Source organism: Schistocerca gregaria, chromosome 8, assembly GCF_023897955.1.
Source record: "Schistocerca gregaria isolate iqSchGreg1 chromosome 8, iqSchGreg1.2, whole genome shotgun sequence".
Lineage (NCBI taxonomy): Eukaryota > Metazoa > Arthropoda > Insecta > Orthoptera > Acrididae > Schistocerca > Schistocerca gregaria.
This window is the reverse complement of record NC_064927.1, coordinates 221,227,149-221,246,668: the sequence shown is the minus strand read 5'-3', so window position 1 is coordinate 221,246,668 and position 19,520 is coordinate 221,227,149. Positions and strand designations below refer to the sequence as shown.

General features: G+C 40.9%; 1 protein-coding gene across 3 annotated transcripts in view; it reads left to right on the top strand.

Annotated features, from left to right (window-relative positions):
• Positions 1-19,520, top strand: part of LOC126284207 (anoctamin-5-like) — a 333,989-nt gene that overhangs the window by 66,581 nt on the left and 247,888 nt on the right. For all 3 annotated transcript variants that reach the window (XM_049982972.1, XM_049982973.1, XM_049982974.1), the window contains one exon: positions 15,754-15,812. In XM_049982972.1, coding sequence (XP_049838929.1) covers positions 15,754-15,812 — 59 coding nt within the window. The remainder of the gene's footprint in view (positions 1-15,753; positions 15,813-19,520) is intronic.

The following is a 19,520-nucleotide window of genomic DNA, read 5'->3' as shown; positions in this document are numbered from 1 at the left end:
CTTCCTCCCATAATGCCACACCATACATTAACCCACCAAGGTCGCTGATGTTTCACTTGTTGCAGCCATTGTGGATTTTCCATTGCCCAATAGTGCATGTTATGCCAGTTTACATTACGCTGTTGGTCAGTGGCGCTTCATCTCTAAATAGAATGCATGCTAAAAATCTGTCATCATCCCGTAATTGCTCTTGTACCCAGTGGCAGAACTGTACATGATGTTCAAAGTCATCACCATGCAATTCCTGGTGCATAGAAATATGGTACAGGTGCAATCTATGTTGAGGTAACATTCTCAGCACCAACGTTTTTGAGATTCCCGATTCTCGCACAATTTGTCTGCTACTGATGTGTGGGTTAGCCGTGACAGCAGCTAAAACACCTACTTGGGCATCAGCATTTGTTGCAGGTCGTGGTTGACATTTCAGATGTGGCTGTTTCCTTAAATAACATAACTCTCTGGTGAACGGTGCGGACATTTGGATGATGACGTCCAGGATACCGAGCAGCATACATAGCACACGCCCATTGGGCATTTTGATCACAATAGCCATACATCAACATGATATCGACTGTTTCTGCAATTGGTAAACGGTCAATTTTAACATGGGTAATGTATCACGAAGCAAATACCGTCCGGACTGGCGGAATGTTATGTGATACCACGTATTTATAGATTTGTGACTATTACAGCGCCATCTATCACAAAGCGAAAAAAGTGGTCCAACTAAAACATTCATATTTCTTTATGTAATACACAAATATGTAATAAAAAATGTGGGTTCCTATTTTTAAAAAATGCAGTTGATATCCGTTTGACCTATGGCAGCACCATCTAGCAGGCCAACCATAGCACCATCTGGTTTCCCCCTTCAAGCTAGATGAGTTTTGTTCTTTGTAGTTTTTTCGTTTGATGCTTATTTTGTGAGATATTTGGCTGGTCACTATCAATGGACCAACCAGTATATGTGTTGCCAGTCACAGGGCTGCTGAAGGTGGTGGTAGGAACGTGCATAGGGCAAGTCTTGCAGTGGGGATGATCACAGGGGTAGGAGCCTTAGGGGACGTAGATGGATGCAGAATGAGTTCAGGGTCTGACAAGAATATTGTGTAGATTGGGAGGGCAATGAAAACCTATTCTAAGTGTGATGGACAAAATGTCAGACAGAACAGATCTCATTTCTGGGCATGATTTTAGGACGTCATGGCCTTGTAGAAGTAGCTGATTAATACATTCCAGACCAGGATAATAATGAGTGACCAGTGGTGTTCTCCTAAGTTGTTTTTTTGAGGGACCAGCAGTACCAGGATTCAATGTGATGGCCCAGGGAATCTGCTTTTGAACTAGTCAGGTGGGGTAATTACATGCAGTGAAGGCTGAGGTGAGAATGGTGGTGTATTGCTGTAAAGTGTCTGCATCTAAACAAATACGTTTGCCTCAGATGGTTAGGCTGTATGGGAGAGAACATTTGACATGGAAAGGATAACAACTGTCAAAATGTAAGTACTGTTGTTTGTTGGTAGGTTTAATGTGGACAGTAGTGTGTAGCTGGCCTTCGGTAAGGACAAGATCAACATCAAGAAAAGTGGCATGGGATTTGGTGTAGGACCATGCGAAATTTAATTGGGAGAAGTATTCAGAGATTCCAGGAATTTCAACAGGTCAGGCTCACCATGAGTCCATATGGTAAATATGTCAGCAATGTATGTACACCAAAGCAAACTCAGGCTTATGGAGCCCAGGAAAGACCCCTCCAAGCGACCCATGAAAAGGTTGACATAGGGAGGCTCTATTCTGGTTCCCAAGGCTGTACCCCTGATCTGTTTGTATGTCTGCCCATCAAAGGTGAAGTAGTTATTCATAAGTATAAAGTTGATTAAGGTGAGTAGGAAGGATGTCATAGTTCGGAATTAGGTGGGTGCTGATTGAGGAAATGTTTAGCAACAGACAGACCATGTGTCTGGGGGTTGTTGGTATAAAGGGAGGTGGCATCAGGGTGACAAGCAAGGTGTGTGGTGGGAGTGGAATGGGCATGGATTTCAGATGATCCAGGAAGTGGTTGGTATTTTTGATATAGTAAAGGAATCTTTGTGTTATGGATTGCAGGTTCTGATCAACTAAGGCAGATATACATTCTGTGGGTGTTTAGTTACAGCAGTTATGAGAAGTTGAAGAGACTTTCCCAGGACAGACTAGTGTGGAGAGATGCATCAAACCAGTGTTCAGACTGCAAATGGCTCAAATGGCTCTGAGCACTATGCGACTTAACTTCTGAGGTCATCAGTCACCTAGAACTTAGAACTACTTAAACCTAACTAACCTAAGGACATCACACACATCCATGCCCGAGGCAGGATTCGAACCTGCGACCGTAGCGGTCGCTCAGCTCCAGACTGTAGCGCCTAGAACCTCATGGCCACTCCGGCCGGCTTCAGACTGCAAGACCACATCATCATCATCATCATCAACAACAACAACAACAACAACAACAAAGGAATGCAACCTGGTCTCAGGTGTGCTTGAGTTACATGAAAGCAGTACAGAAACGATGAAAAAACTGAATTGGCAGATCTGTGAAAATGGACACTAACAACCTCATGAAAGCATACTTACTAAGTTTAGAGAACTGTTATTAACTGAGGAATCCATTAATGTTGTACAGCCACTTATATATCATTTCTATAGTAAATGTACAATGGCATTCAAACTGTAATTCTTCCTGCATTACACACCTGAATGGTATGGTAAGCAACCTTAATACACAATGCTAGCCTCCATTTTGACCTTGTACCAAATCAGTGGCGATGTTCAAATTTTTTTCTCCTAAGCACTGAATGACTAACTTCGCTACACAATTTTTTTTTTCCAGATTTAAGTCATGTTTATTGCTCACTAATTCGATTTCTTGCAGAAAAGCATAGTTCTGCACCAAAGATGCAAGAAAAAGTAATGTCATGGCAAATACAGACACTCACTTTAAAATATATACAAAAATTTCGTGAAAGTTTGTTAAATAGGCAAAAATAGTCAGTACTGTTATACGAGGATCGTTCAATAAGTAATGACCCAACATCAAAATGGTGTCTACATATTACTCATGTTTTAGCAGCATGCAGTTTTTAATTCTTATGTGCACAAAAATAAAGCATGGTGACTCCCATCAACATTTGTATGCAGTATATGGTGATGTTGCAGTTGATAGGAGTACAGTTGGATGATAGGTAAAGAAAGTTACAGCCTCAGGAGATGCAGAAACACAGCTCCATGATAGCCATTCTCAGGACGTCCTGTCACAGCCACTGCTCCAAACATGCTGAATCAGGTGGATGCTATTATTCATGGTGACCAGTGCATTACAACTCGAAAATTGCAGCGAAATGCAGGAAGATCTGCAGCAGATAGGCACTTGTTGCATGGAGTGCAACTGACCCTTAACCTAGACAAATATAATGTATTGTGAATACATAGAAAGAAGGATCCTTTAATGTATGATTATATAATAGCGGAACAAACTCTGGTAGCAGTTACTTCTGTAAAATATCTGCTGGTATGCGTGTGGAACGATTTGATGTGGAATGATTACATAAAATTAATTGTTGGTAAGGCGGGTGCCAGGTTGAGATTCATTGGGAGAGTCCTTTTAAAATGTAGTCCATCAACAAAGGAGGTGGCTTACAAAGCACTCATTCGACCTATACTTGAGTATTACTCATCAGTGTGGGATCTGTACCAGGTTGGGTTGACAGAGGAGATAGAGAAGATCCAAAGAAGTGTAAAATTAGAGAGATTCGAGCGCGCATGGAGGCTTTCCGGCAGTCGTCCTTCCCGCGAACCATATGCGACTGGAACAGGAAAGGGAGGTAATGACAGTGGCACGTAAAGTGCCCTCCGCCACACACTGTTGGGTGGCTTGTGGAGTATAAATGTAGATGTAGATGTAGTTGGCTCTACAGTTGTCACGCAGCATTTGAAGTGCATCTACAATGATCAAGACTCTCTGATATTCAAAGAGGTGCTCACAATGAGTTCACAAATGCTCACAGCAGACCGCAAGATTTAGAGAAAGGCCATTTTATCTGAATTGCTGGAGCATTTTGAGACTGATGGAAAGGCCTTTCTGTTATCAATCATTTCAGGGGACAAAAGCTGGGTGCACCACTTTGTGCCAGGAACAAAAAGGCAGTCCATGGAGTGGCATCATTCTCATTCACCATAAAAGAAGAAATTCAAGACAACCTTCTCTGCTGGAAAAGTCAAGTCATGGTGACAGTCTTCTGGGATTGTGATGGCGTCATTCTTGTGGGTGTGATGCCAAGAGGGTCAACCATCAGTTCAGAGGCATACATGAAGAATCTGAATAAACTCATGAACTGTTTCTGACAAGTTGGATCAGACAAGAATCCAGCAGAAATCTTGTTCCAACACAATAATGAACTCCCACGCACAAGTCTTATAACCCAGGAACACATAACCAAATCGGGTCAGACATCATTGCCTCATCCACCCTACAGTCCAGACCCGACACTCTTGGACATCCACCTCTTTGGGCCGCTTAAAGACACTCTTCAGAGAACACACTCTGAAGATGATGAGAGTGTTGGTCATACAGTGAAAACATGGCTTAGGCCTACAGGACAAGAGCTTTCACCAGCAGAGAATACATAGTCTTCTACAATGTTGGCAATTGCCCACAGAATGTGATGGAGACTACGTAGAAAAATAGGACATGGACAAGACATGTGGATGTATACTACCACCAAATTCTGACTCTTAACAATAAATATATTCTGAGGAAAAAAATAAGGGACATTACTTATTGAACGACGCTCATACATACATAAAAAGCTTTTGCAAGTACCGGTAAAGAAAAAAAAACCATGTGATAGAAAGAGAAAGAAAGAAAGAAAATGGAAAAAAATAAGACAACCAACATGAATATTGTCATGTAACAAAAATAGAAAGGTATGGAACCAAGTGAATCCAGTCAGTGGCTACTACACTCAAATAGCTGAAATTATCATGCTGATGAATTTCAGTGCAAAACTTCTATATCTACATCTACATACCTACTCTGGAAACCACTGTGAAGTGTGTGGCAGAGGGTAGTTCCTATTATACCAGTGATTACGGTTTGTTCCCGTTCCATTCACATTTGGAGCATGGGATAAATTATTGTCAGTATGCCTGTGGATGCTGAAATAATTTTTATCTTGTACTCATGATGTCAATGTGAGCAATCTATATGAGGTTGTTGTATATTGCTAGAGTCATCATTTAATGCCAGTTCTTGAAACTCTGTTGGTAGACTTTCTCAGGACAGTTTATGTCTATCTTCAAGAGTCTGCCAGCTCAGTTTCTTGAGCATCACTGTAACACTATCCCTTGGGTCAAACAAACCTGTGAAAATTTATGCTGCTCTTGTCTGTATGTGTTCAAATTCTGCTGTTAGTCCTATTTTGTATGGACTCCACACAATTGAACAATATTCTAGAGTGGGTCATGCAAAAGATTTGTAAGCAATCTCCTTTGTAGATTGATTGCACTTCCTTAGTACTCTACCAATAAACTGAAGTTTACCACCTGATTTACCCACAACTGAGCCTAAGTGATCATTTCATTTCATATCCTTACAAAGTGTTATACTCAAGTATTTATTTGGGGTGGCCAATTCCAACAGTGACTCATTCATATTATAGTCATAGGATACATTTTTCTGTGAAGTGCACAATTTTACATCCAAGATAATGGGATGTGCCCTCCCTGCCAAAAAGTCCTCTATCCAGTCACAAATTTCATTTGATACCCTATATGATTAAACCTTTTACAATGTGCATGGGTGTGGTATTGAGTAAAATGCTTTACAGAAATCAAAAAATACTGCATCTACCTGACTGCCTTGATCTGAAGTTTTCATTATGTCATGTGAGAAAAGTGCGAGTTGATTGGAATCCATGCTGGTTGGCATGGAGGAGTTCATTCTGCCAAGATACCTCCTTATGTCTGAGGTCAAAATATGTTCTAAGATTGTACAGTACATCGATTTTAGAGATATTGGATGGTTGTTTTGTGGATCACTTCGACTACACTCTTTGTAGATGGGTGTTACCTGTGCTTTCTTCCAACTACTGGGCAAAGTTTTTTGTTTGAGGTATCTACAGTAGATTATAGGTGGAAGAGTGGCTAACTCAGCCATAAATTTGGTACACAGTCTGACAGGGATCCCAACAGGCTCTGGAGGTTTGTTCAATTTTAACAATTTCAGCTGTTTTTCAAAACCACTGACACTAACAATTATCTCACTTTTCAATGGTATGAGGATTAAACTGACATTTCCTTTGTAAAGGAACATTTGAACTTTAATTTATATTTTGCCACCCTGAAATTCAGTTTCTGTCTTATTCACTAGGGACTGGACATTAACATTGGTGCCTCTGGCAGCCTTTACATATGACCAGAATTTCTTTGGGTTTTGTGAAAAATAATTTGAAAATATTCTGGCGTGGTAGTCATTGAAGGCTTCATACATGGCTCTCTCAACAGGCCAACCCTGTTTCATTCAGTATCTCTTGTTCTATGGTCCTATGCTTTGTTTTACACCTGTTATGCAGTAGTCACTGTTTATTTAGAAGATTTTTACAGTGCCAGTATACCATGCGGGGTCCCTCCCATTATGAACTGTTCTACTGGGTATGTATCTATACAGTGCATAGTCAACTATTTTTTTAAACTTTAGCCATCGTTCCTCTGCATGCTCCTGCCCTGTGCTGAAAGTTTCAAGTTCCTCATTGAGATATGGCACTTCTTGTTTCTTATCTAGTTTACTGAATGTATATATCTTTTGGTTGTTTTATTTACTTGCCCTTTGTACTTTAGTAAGATTGTTGCCACAATAGTGTCATGATCACTGATACCAGTTTCAATGTAGATATCCGCAAAGAGCTCAGGTTTATTTGTTGCCATTAGATCCAATATATTTCCATCATTAGCAGAGCTCTGACCTATATGTTCTTAGTAGTTTTCAGGGGAAGGCACTTAGTAATGTTTCACAGGATGCCTTACTACAGCCACCACTAGCAAAACTCTAATTTTCCCAATTGATTATTGGATGATTAATGTTTTCACCAATGATTACAGTATTATTGGGGAATTTACACTCCTGGAAATGAAAAAAAGAACACATTGACACCGGTGTGTCAGACCCACCATACTTGCTCCGGACACTGCGAGAGGGCTGTACAAGCAATGATCACACGCACGGCACAGCGGACACACCAGGAACTGCGGTGTTGGCCGTCGAATGGCGCTAGCTGTGCAGCATTTTTGCACCGCCGCCGTCAGTGTCAGCCAGTTTGCCGTGGCATACGGAGCTCCATCGCAGTCTTTAACACTGGTAGCATGTCGCGACAGCGTGGACGTGAACCATATGTGCAGTTGACGAACTTTGAGCGAGGGCGTATAGTGGGCATGCGGGAGGCCGGGTGGACGTACCGCCGAATTGCTCAACACGTGGGGTGTGAGGTCTCCACAGTACATTGATGTTGTCGCCAGTGGTCGGCGGAAGGTGCACGTGCCCGTCGACCTGGGACCAGACCGCAGCGATGCACGGATGCACGCCAAGACCGTAGGATCCTACGCAGTGCCGTAGGGGACCGCACCGCCACTTCCCAGCAAATTAGGGACACTGTTGCTCCTGGGGTATTGGCGAGGACCATTCGCAACCATCTCCATGAAGCTGGGCTACGGTCCCGCACACCGTTATGCCGTCTTCCACTCACGCCCCAACATCGTGCAGCCCGCCTCCAGTGTGCCGCGACAGGCGTGAATGGAGGGACGAATGGAGACGTGTCATCTTTAGCGATGAGAGTCGCTTCTGCCTTGGTGCCAATGATGGTCGTATGCGTGTTTGGCGCCGTGCAGGTGAGCGCCACAATCAGGACTGCATATGACCGAGGCACACAGGGCCAACACCCGGCATCATGGTGTGGGGAGCGATCTCCTACACTGGCCGTACACTCTGGTGATCGTCGAGGGGACACTGAATAGTGCACGGTACATCCAAACCGTCATCGAACCCATCGTTCTACCATTCCTAGACCGGCAAGGGAACTTGCTGTTCCAACAGGACAATGCACGTCCGCATGTATCCCGTGCCACCCAACGTGCTCTAGAAGGTGTAAGTCAACTACCCTGGCCAGCAAGATCTCCGGGTCTGTCCCCCATTGAGCATGTTTGGGACTGGATGAAGCGTCGTCTCACGCGGTCTGCACGTCCAGCACGAACGCTGGTCCAACTGAGGCGCCAGGTGGAAATGGCATGGTAAGCCATTCCACAGGACTACATCCAGCATCTCTACGATCGTCTCCATGGGAGATTAGCAGCCTGCATTGCTGCGAAAGGTGGATATACACTGTACTAGTGCCGACATTGTGCATGCTCTGTTGCCTGTGTCTATGTGCCTGTGGTTCTGTCAGTGTGATCATGTGATGTATCTGACCCCAGGAATGTGTCAATAAAATTTCCCCTTCCTGGGACAATGAATTCACGGTGTTCTTATTTCAATTTCCAGGAGTGTATATACTAGTGAACTGAAGTTTTCTCTAAAATTTTCAGTTACATGATGGGATGAGTCTGGTAGGTGGTAGAAGGATGCGATTATCATTTTATGCCCGCTCCTGATACAGAATCTTCTCAACACAATCTCACATGCAGCTTAATTTCAGTCTCAGTGGATTTGAGTTTCTTGTCTACCATGGAAAATACACCAACTCCATTTCCCATTAGCCTATCTTTTGTTATACACTTACATTTTCCCCAAGAAATCTCATTGTCATCAAGATCAGGTTTCAGTCAGCTTTCTGTACCTAGCATTACACATGTTTCACTGCTTTTCATGAGTGCTTCAAACTCTGGCACTTCATTGCAAATACTTCGGCATTCAACCACTAGGATTTTAATACTGTCACCTATGAGAGGCATTTCTTTCAATCTTACACTGACATTTCTTGGTTTCCTACAGCTGTCATTATCTATATTGGATGGAGAGTTACCTAATCTAAAAATCAATTGTTTGTACCATACTCATAGTTGGTAACCTGATTAGCAATCTCTGATTTGTTATGCACTTCACCCATTTAGGAACACTTTTCATTTCTCAACCCTTTGGCACAAGTCCAGGAAGTCACAACCTAGCTAGTTACAAAACATTTGAAGTCACTGGTTCTGGCCTTTCACTTGATTCAGAGCCAAAGGGCCATGATCAGTTCTGGGGAAACTGCTGCAAATTGTGCACTGTGTTGAAACTCTGTGCATAAGGCTGGTGTTTTCAAACTGCTCCACCAGTCACTGGAATGATCCAAGTATGACCTCAAAACCCAGATGACTTCTTACAACTTGTGCCACATTGTGCAGTTGCTTACACCCTGTTCCCTCAATGGCTGCTGGAATAGCCTCTTCAACCTGTTCAGTGACGTTGCCAGGCATATGCACTGAGTGAACTTTGTGACCTTTCCTGTCCCTTGCTGCCATTTCCCTAAGAGGTACCATCATTCATCGTATGTTTGATCTGCCGACTATTAGTAGACTCTACCCTTTTGTACCTTGCCTTATCTTGATGCTGGATGAAACAGGTTTACACAAACCAGATGAATTGAGTTCTGCTGGCTCAGATTCAGTTTCAATGAAAGACAGCACCTCAAACTTATTGGTTAGAGGGTTTGTTGTAACACTGTGGGATGCCTAGATCTACCATTGAAATGCTGCTTGCAGTCAAGGGGATGAGTAATGTCAGGTCCCATTTTTTCTGCAGAGGATAGAAGATACATGGGATCTTTGGTACCAGTATCACAGATTCTTGGGAGCTCTTCCAACACACTGATCCAATCATTTGACAGTACTCAGGATGACTTCCAGCTACTTATGAACATCAGCCAACTCATCTCATGTTCAAGGACAGTGTTTACAGTGGGGCTGCATTTTGACTAGTACAATGTATTACAGGACAGTGAACAAGTAACTTTAAACTAAGCCTGCTGATTATCTTTTATATCTGTTGAACTAAGAAATTTACGAATTCTCTATAAGAATTGGAGCAAATATGTAAAAGAAGATTTCTGTTAAACCAATAGAAAAGCTTGTGACAAAAATCACTATTTTCTAAAACTTTTTGAAGTTAAGTCTAATTATTAGCAAACTTGAAAGTAGAGTTAATTTATCATAAATGTAGGAAATAAACACTTATTTTGGGGAAAACTAGATGTAACACAATGTATTAGAATTTCAGCTTCAGTAACTAAATTAGATTATGTGCATGATATTTGTAACTTCTGAAAATTCTCGAAAATGCTCGTTTATTTGAGTTGAAGTACAATGAAATTTGTGGTGATCTATGCTTTGGCAGTGACTGTGAATCACAAACACTGATTTGCTATGAAATAATGTATGCAAAAACACTCATACTGGTAACTTATAGTTTTGTAAGCCTCCAAAAATTCTCAAAATTAACCTATTATTTAAATAATTGTAGAATGAAATGAGAGAACAGTTGTTTTGAATGAGGATAGCCGTACTGTTCTTAAAAATTTTATGAGTCCAATGAGTTTAAGCCTACAATTGACAATAACATTAAAGATTTATTTTGACACCCACAAATGTTCAAAATTTCACAATAAATCACAATACAGATGGGTACTGATACAAACAAAGAAAGATTATGCAAAAGTGTTGTAAAAGTAAAATATGGAAATCTATAATTAGCACATGAATCTTGCAAAAACAATCTCACTCAAAGGAAGATTCCAAAGTCAGTTTTTATGTAAAAATCAACTTGTTAAATGCATGAATATTTTTTTGTCCACTGACATGCCAAAGAAGAACTGCAGTGTGAGTTTATCTCAGTCAAAATTTGGAAATCTGTCCAGCACCAACTAAGCACGTCTTCTGCCTGTTACAGCTGACAATAATCTGTCGGCAACCAATGAAAAACAAGATCAGCTTCAATAATTTATCAATGGTTGTTGGTAATTCATCTTGTGGTTGTTGCTCTCTTTTTGTCTGTGTTTGCTTTGTAATGTATGGTTATGAACATGTAGTTCTGCTGTGAGCAAACAAAAATCCTTTTTGTTTAATACCCAAAACACGTTTCAGAGAAGTTTCACCATCATCAGTTGATTCATTTATTCTCTTAGCATTACATACCGTTGGTTGTGTGGCTGTTTCACATTTGCAGTGCAGCTGATGTTTTGCTATTTGTTGGTAATATTAGCAGAAAGTCAAAGTGTCAAAGAACTAAAAAAAAACTTGTAATGAGCAGGAACTGATGGCATACTCTCCAGGAACTCACAGCTCTGCCTCCAAAATATGTATAGTTGTTCCCCTCCCATCTACAGGGTTCTTCTGTGAATTAATGAGAATGGCCACTGAGCAGCAGTCCAGTCACCTCACATCTTGCTCCCTGGTGGTGGATTTGTGATGGTGGTGCATGGATGAGGTTCTAAGCTAAGCAACACACTGGGCAACAGTTGCATCTGAGCTCTGAGGGAGTGAGGATCATACAAGGCACTAACTCTGCTTTTGATTTTTTGTCACGGTAGAAAAGGTGAAAAATGGAGCATTCACTAGAGCAGTGCTACATTATTAAATTTTGCTTCCATATGGTCCAAGTCAGTCCCAAGACTTACAGAGACAATGCCTTGTCAATGGCCCAGGTTTTTCAGTGGTTTTGGTAGTTCAAGAACAGATGGAAGACCCTTCAAGACATGGAGTGATGTGGACACCCCTCAGTAACGGGTTTGAATGAAAACAAGGCCAAAGTGAAAAATTTCTGAGCTCTGTCATTTGAGTGTAAGATTAATCATCTCAATATGTGCAAAACAGTGGTTCAGAAAATTATTTCTGAAAGTTTGAGAACATGAGGAATGTTTTTGTGAAATTAGTGATGAAAGTGTAGAGTGGTGAAGAAAAACAATACGTTAATATTTCCTGTGAGATCTTGGACCAGTTAGAAACTAAATCAAACTTTTTAGACAATATAATAACAGAAGACACTTCATGAGTGTAGCCGTACATCCTCGAAACCACCAGAGCTTGGAGTGGCACACTTTGAACTCCTCGCATTTCAAGAAAATGTGAATGTCAAAGTCCAAGGTAAAGACAATGGTCATTCTATTTTTTGACAAGTGTGGGCCCCTTCACACTGAATTTGTATCTCCAGGATGAACCAACAATACTATTTTCTACAAAAAAAGTACTTCTGTGCCTACACAGATCTCAAATGGAAACAATTGGAGGTTTCTGCTTGCTGGAGGTTGCACCGTGGCAGTGCTCCAGCCCATATTGCCTTACTTGTGACCACCAACCTGGCCCAGACAGTGGTTGCAACTTTGACAAAGTCTCTGCACAACACCAATGTGTGCCCACCAGACTTTTTTCTATTCCCAAAGCTCTAGGGAAGCCAGTTTTGATCCAACAGGCTGTTACGGTGTCTTAAAGATGTTATCGCAGCTAAGTTCAATGGATGGGCTGGAGCACTGCCATGGTGCAACCTCCAGCAAGCAGAAACCTCCAGTTGTTTGCATTGACAGTGGTTTATTGATGTCCAAGGAGACAATTTTGAAGAACTTTGACAGTATTTGCCAATTGGATTAATAAATTCTCAACCGGCAAACCCGGTATGTATCTACTCACTACAATCATGCATATTTCCCAAAATGTTAAAATCATCCAAAGTGGTACCTATTTTCAAAGCTGATGAGAAAGATAAATTGAAGAACTATCATTTCATTATAACAATCTCATTTTTAAAAGTATTTGAAAAAAATAATGTATGAAAGTTGCAAATTTCATAAACAATACTTGTTGAATGTGAACTAGTTGCCAACATTATTTTTGCAGGCAGAAACCAACTGAGACAGCTATATATGAGTGTGTAACCCTATTAAATAAAACAGTGGAGCTATTTTTAGACTTAATTAAAACTTTCAACATGGTAAATCATAGAAATCTCATAAGAAACTTGAATACTGCGGTATTATGGCCCTGCTAAGCGAATGGATTTATTAATTTTATATTAATCAAAAGCAAAAAGTAAGCATAAGAAATGGGAAAGTAAATCCATATGTAGTCTTAGAATATTTCCCAGAAGAATAACAAATCACCTACGGGGTACCTCATGGATCAGTTAAGGGACCTCTTCTCTTCTTGATATATATTAATGGTCTGAAAATGCACTTGTGATGACAAAACATTATTAATAAAAGCAGCAAAAAGAAGATATCCAACATGTAGTAAACACTATTGCAAGTCAGCTCAGTAAATTATCAGCAATAATTCAGCTCCTAATAAACAATAGAAAGACAGCATCTGTAGACTTCCATGGCTGTCAAACTAGCATCTCCAATTATTCTAATGTCATATCAGCAATCAACCCTTTGTAAATAAAGCAGTGACAAAGTTATTACAAACTTGGTACAAAATGAAGTAAAATGAGCAAAACATGTTGAATCCATCAATTCCAAGCAGAATACAGACTGTTATCTTTTAAGGGTCCTAAAAGAATGCACAAATGATCATTCACTAATAGGCTCTTACTGTGCATATTATATACTTAGTAAATAGGCTCCATATTCTGGAGAAATTCCCCAGCAGCTAAGGGGATGTTCAGAATATAAAAGAGTGCCATTAGAGTTCTTACAAGGAATGGAGTTACTCAGTAATGTAGATCATTACTTAAAACACTGAAAGCACTACCATTATCATGCATGTGTGTTACAGACACTTTAATATATATGTTTGATAAAAATTTGAGTGACAATTAAAGTAATGTGAGAAACAACTGTGAAATACACTGTCAGAATAAAACATTAAATTAAACTTAAATGTAATCCCAGATAATACAAGTTTGTGTCAGAAAGGTACATGCTATATGGGAATAAAACTGTTCCACAAGTTACCTGATGGTTTAAAATATATATTAAATATACACCACTACTCACCCTGTAGAGTAGGTGTTGTGCCACATACAGTTACAATTAGGAGTGATCTATTGGATATTATTAAGCTATCGGACAGGCTAGTGGAGATACAGAAGAGGTGAGAAGTGGGATGGAGAATGGGATGGATAGTAGGGTAATGATGGGGAACATGCATTAATACTGCCTATGTGAATATGCAGGGAGATGTGATGAGCTGTGCTTGGTGGTGGTGGTGGGTGGGGTGGGGGTGGGGGGGAGAGGAGAGAAGCAGAGAAGGGGAAAAGGATACACAAGTGTGCTGATGAGATTGAAGTCTTGTTGATTGGGAGCAGGGAGGGGATAAGAGGAAGGCTGAGGGCAGGGACAAATGTAAGTTGAGACCAGGGATGTTACGGAAATGAAGAATATGTTGCAGTAAGAGTTCACACATGCACAATTCAGGAAAGACTGAATTGTTGGAAAGAACCAAAATGGCCCATTGTGTGGAACAGTTGCACACAAAGATTGTGTGGCATGTTCGGCAAGCAAGGCTTTGGTCCAGCTGTTTCTTGGCCACATATTGGTGGTGGCCATTCATGTGGATTTTGGTAGTGGCCATTCAAGTGGACAGCCAGGCTTGTTAGTGGAAATGCCCATGTAGAATGCTGTGCAGTGGATACAGCTAAGTTGCTAGAACATATAGTTGCTTTCACAGGTGGCTCTGCCATCCGTTGGTTAAGGAACGTCTGTGTCTGGACAGGAGTAGTTAAAGTGGAAGGATGTATGGGACAGGTCTTACAGGTAGGTCTTTTACGTGAATATGAGCCATGGGATTTAAGAGGATTGGGGTGGGGGATAGGGATGGACAAGGATATTATACAGGTTGAGTTGCCAGCAGAATATCACAGTGGGTGAGTGTTACAACAGTTCTTCTTTCAGAGCATGACAAGAGGTAGACAAAACCCTGGTGGAGAATGTGATTCATTTGCTCCAATTTTGGGTCATGAGGGTATGCTCCTTTATCACCAGTCAGTGGGTATGTGGGGAATGGTATGTGACTGGGAAGATTGACACATTAGAGACATTTTTCTGGGCACTGTGGGAAACGTAATTTTGGTCTGAGAAGACCTCAGTGCATATCTGGAGGGGGACTGCTTGTCATTGCAGATGCACTGAAAATGGATGGCTACATTGTATGCAAGGGACTTCTTGATGTGTAATGGGCAGCAGCTGTCAAAATGGAAGTATTGTTGGAGCTAGGGCCAACTGTGAAAGCAGCATTGTAGTCTACTAGCAGAAACTGTGTGGCATTCTTTATGGATGTGACCAAAAACAAGTTGTCTGCATGTGTGATTAGCCACCATGAAACTGTAGCTAGAGCATGCTGCATGGCAGTGTGCTTGACTTCAGTGACTCACACACCATTTATGCCATTTGTAGTCTTCCTACCAAACATCACCTTTTCTGAATTGCACAGGTGGGAAATCTGCTTGCAGCATACCTAACCTACTTTTATTGTAGTTATTTCATTCGAGATGTCCATTATTGCATTAAATGTAAATGTAATTGAAAGTTATATGAGAGCATCTCTACACTACCAATGCTTTTATTCAGTAAGTGACTTCAATATATGTACATAAATACATGATTATTTTCCTTTGTAAACTCTACATTTAAGTCAAGTGTAATCTAGCACAATACACTGCATTTGAGCAAATGAGCTAAATTAGTAAACAAATACTGTCAGAAAACATATGCTTCTATTATCATTGGAGAATGTTTCTTTAATGTGCTTTTTTGTTTCTAGTTTGGGAAGAGTGAAATGAGAGAACTACTGGATGAATGCCGAAGGAGAGGCAGTCTGCAGTAAGTAATGTTTCATAACTTTGCCTGGTTTAAAAGAATAGTTAGTACAAACCATTTCTTTTCTGTGCAGCTTTTAACAACAAAATATTGTTTCTGATCGAAAAGGTCTTCATGCTTCCATAGCCATGAACTAATGAATGAATGCTTGAGATATCATAACAGTATATAGTTCTCAGAAATATTAGAATGCAACATTATGAAGTGGGATACATTGCTACTCATCACATAGAGGAGTCATTGAGTGGCAGACAGGCACATTGAAAGAAACCTGTTTAATATTATTAGCTATCAGACAAAATCCTTTATCAGCTGCACATATGCACATGCACAACTCACACTGATGTTGACAGTCATCTTTAGATGCTAAGGCCCAAATGCAACTGGAGACGACATGGGCCATGTGTATGTATGAATTATGAGTATGTGAATGTGTGTGTGCTTCGTCTACATCTGATGAAGGTCTTAGTTTGATAATATAAAGCACTCTTCTTTTAATGTGCCTCTCTGCTGCTCAGTGATTCCTCTACGTGATGATATATATCCTATCTCATACGCAAGAGGATGTAGTTATCAGGAGAAAGAAAACCGGCATTCTACAGATCGGAGCGTGGAATGTCAGATACCTTAATCAGGCAGGTAGGTTAGAAAATTTACACTAAGCAGATTCAGAAGGATGTAGGCTACAGTACGTACTGGGAGATGAAGCAGCTTGCACAGGATAGAGTAGCATGGAGAGCTGCATCAAACCAGTCTCAGGACTGAAGACCACAACAACAACAACAACAACAACAACTGTTGTTTTCCATCTTGATTGATTGGTTGGTTGGTTGGTTTGGGGGATGGGACCAAACAATGAGGTCATCAGTCCCATGGGTTTAGGGAAGGATTGCAAAGGAAATTGGCCATGCCCTTTCAAAGGAACCATCCCAGCATTTGCCTGAAGCAACTTAGGAAAATCATGGAAAACCTAAATTAAGATGGCAGGACTCGGGATTGAACCGCTATCCTCCCAAATGTAAGTTCAGTATGCTAACCACTGCACCACCTCGCTCAGTCTTCCATCTTGAATTTTTCATTGTTTGATTTCAGAAACTGTGTGTGTGTGTGTGTGTGTGTGTGTGTGTGTGTGTGTGTGTGTGTGTGTGTGTGTGTTGCTCAAGTTGAAATTATGCACACAACAATGAATTTTCATGCACAGCATTGTTGTTAAGTACATTGTTAAACAACAGTTTACATATTTGAAATTGTGGCTATCTTTGCAGTTCAGTAGGACTTCTAAAAGGAAACACATAACAGTAGACCTTTTAAATAAGTTGAAATGAGATTCTTTGTAGAAACACATCTCTCTTGAGTAAAATGTTGGATGTTATGAAATAAAAAAGACGAAGATGATGTTTGATAGTATGCTGCTACCCAACTAATTGAAAAAAGGAAGAGAATGAAGATGTGGACATGGCTGTTTATAGATGGTTCATAGAACTACACTGTAAAGGAATGCTAGTCATGGCCAAATAATAAAAGAAAAAGCAGTTGCATTTAACAGACAACTTGTGAAATTTGGCTGTCAGACTGGAAAAAAAGACATAAAATGTGACAGCTGACAGCCACTGGAGAGAGTTACTCAGCTAACAAAAGAAGGTGCAGAAGAGAGAGCTGGAAAGTAATAGAGGAAGAAGATTCAACTGCTGATACTCTGTACAATGCTGATGGAGCTAGTGTTGTTTACAAGATGCTACCTTCAAAAACATTAACTGCCAAGAATGAGAATAAATGTCATAAGTGCAAACAACAGCAACAGCAAATTAATGTTTTGTTGTAACACAAATGAAAGTCATAAACTACAACTCATGGTGATTGGGTGAATTGTGTGAACTGTGGTTTATTTGTCTTATCATGTAGATAATCTAAATAATTTGATTTATATACAGGAGACACAACAAATTTAGGTAAAATTTCACCATTCCAATATCCACGTTTCTTTCAGCACAGTGACAGACATACAACTCGAATGCAAAATTGTACTCAGGAGCAACTGTGGGAGGACAAAGGAATATTCTCTTCGTGGTTCCATAAAACATTTGAATCAGCTCTGAGAAACGAGCTGAAAAAAAGGCTTCCACTGAAAGGTATCCTTGTACACTACTGGCCATTAAAATTGCTACACCAAGAAGAACTGCAGATGAGAAATGGGTATTCATCGGACAAATATACTGGAACTGACATGTGATTAGATTTTCACGCAATTTGGGTGTATAGATCCTGAGAAATCAGTACCCAGAACAACCACCTCTGTCCATAATAACGGCCCTGATACGCCTGGGCATTGAGTCAAACAGAGCTTGTATGGCATGTACAGGTACATCTGCCCATGCAGCTTCAACACGATACCACAGTTCATCAAGAGTAGTGACTGGTGTATTGTGACGAGCCAGTTGCTCGGCCAACATTGACCAGACATTTTCAATTGGTGAGAGATCTGGAGAACGTGCTGGCCAGGGCAGCAGTCGAACATTTTCTGTATCCAGAAAGGCCCGTACAGGACCGGCAACATACAGTCGTGCTGAAATGTAGGGTTTTGCAGGGATCAAATGAAGGGTAGAGCCATGGGTCATAGCACATCTGAAATGTAATATCCACTGTTCAAAGTGCCGTCAATGCGAACAAGAGGTGACCGAGACGTGTAAGCAATGGCACCCCATACCACACACCTGGTGATATACCAGTATGGCGATGGCGAATACGTGCTTCCAATGTGGGTTCACCGCGATGTCGCCAAACACGGATGCAACCATCATGATTCTGTAAACAGAATCTGGATTCATCCAAAAAAATGACATTTTGCCATTCGTGCACCCAGGTTTGTCATTGAGTACACCATCGCAGGCACTCCTGTCTGTGAATCAATGGTAACCGCAGCCATGGTCTCCGAGCTGATAGTCCATACTGCTGCAAACATCGTCGAACTGTTCGTGCAGATGATTGTTGTCTTGCAAACGTCCCCATCTGTTGACTCAGGGATCAAGACGTGGCTGCACGATCTGTTAGAGCCATGCAGATAAGATGCTTGTCATCTCGACTGCTACTGATACGAGGCCATTGGGATCCAGCACGGTGATTGGTATTACCCTCCTGAACCCACCGATTCCATATTCTGCTAACAGTCATTGGATCTTGACCAACGTGTCCAGCAATGTCACGATACGATAAACTGCAATCGCAATAGGCTACAATCCCACCTTTATCAATGTTGGAAATGTGATACTATGCATTTCTCCTCTTTACACGAGGCATCACAACAACGATTCACCAGGCAACACTGGTCAGCTGCTGTTTGTGTATGAGAAATCAGTTGGAAACTTTCCTCATGTCAGCATGTCGTAGGTGTCACCACCAGTGCCAGCCTTGTGTGAATGCTCTGAAAAGCTAATTATTTGAATATCACAGCATCTTCTTACTATCAGTTAAATTTCACGTCTGTAGCACGTCATCTTTGTGGTGTAGCAATTTTAATGGCCAGTAGTGTAATTGATAATGATTCCAGTCATCTTTTATATGATGCAGCTATGAAGTCCATTGGTATAGAAGCACTCTTTCTTCCACTCAGTGAGACAGCCTTGGTTGAGTCTATGGTCCAGGGAATTCTGAAATCAATTAAACATCATCATCAACATGCATTGCTCATAGTCTTGCTTAACAAATGTGATAATA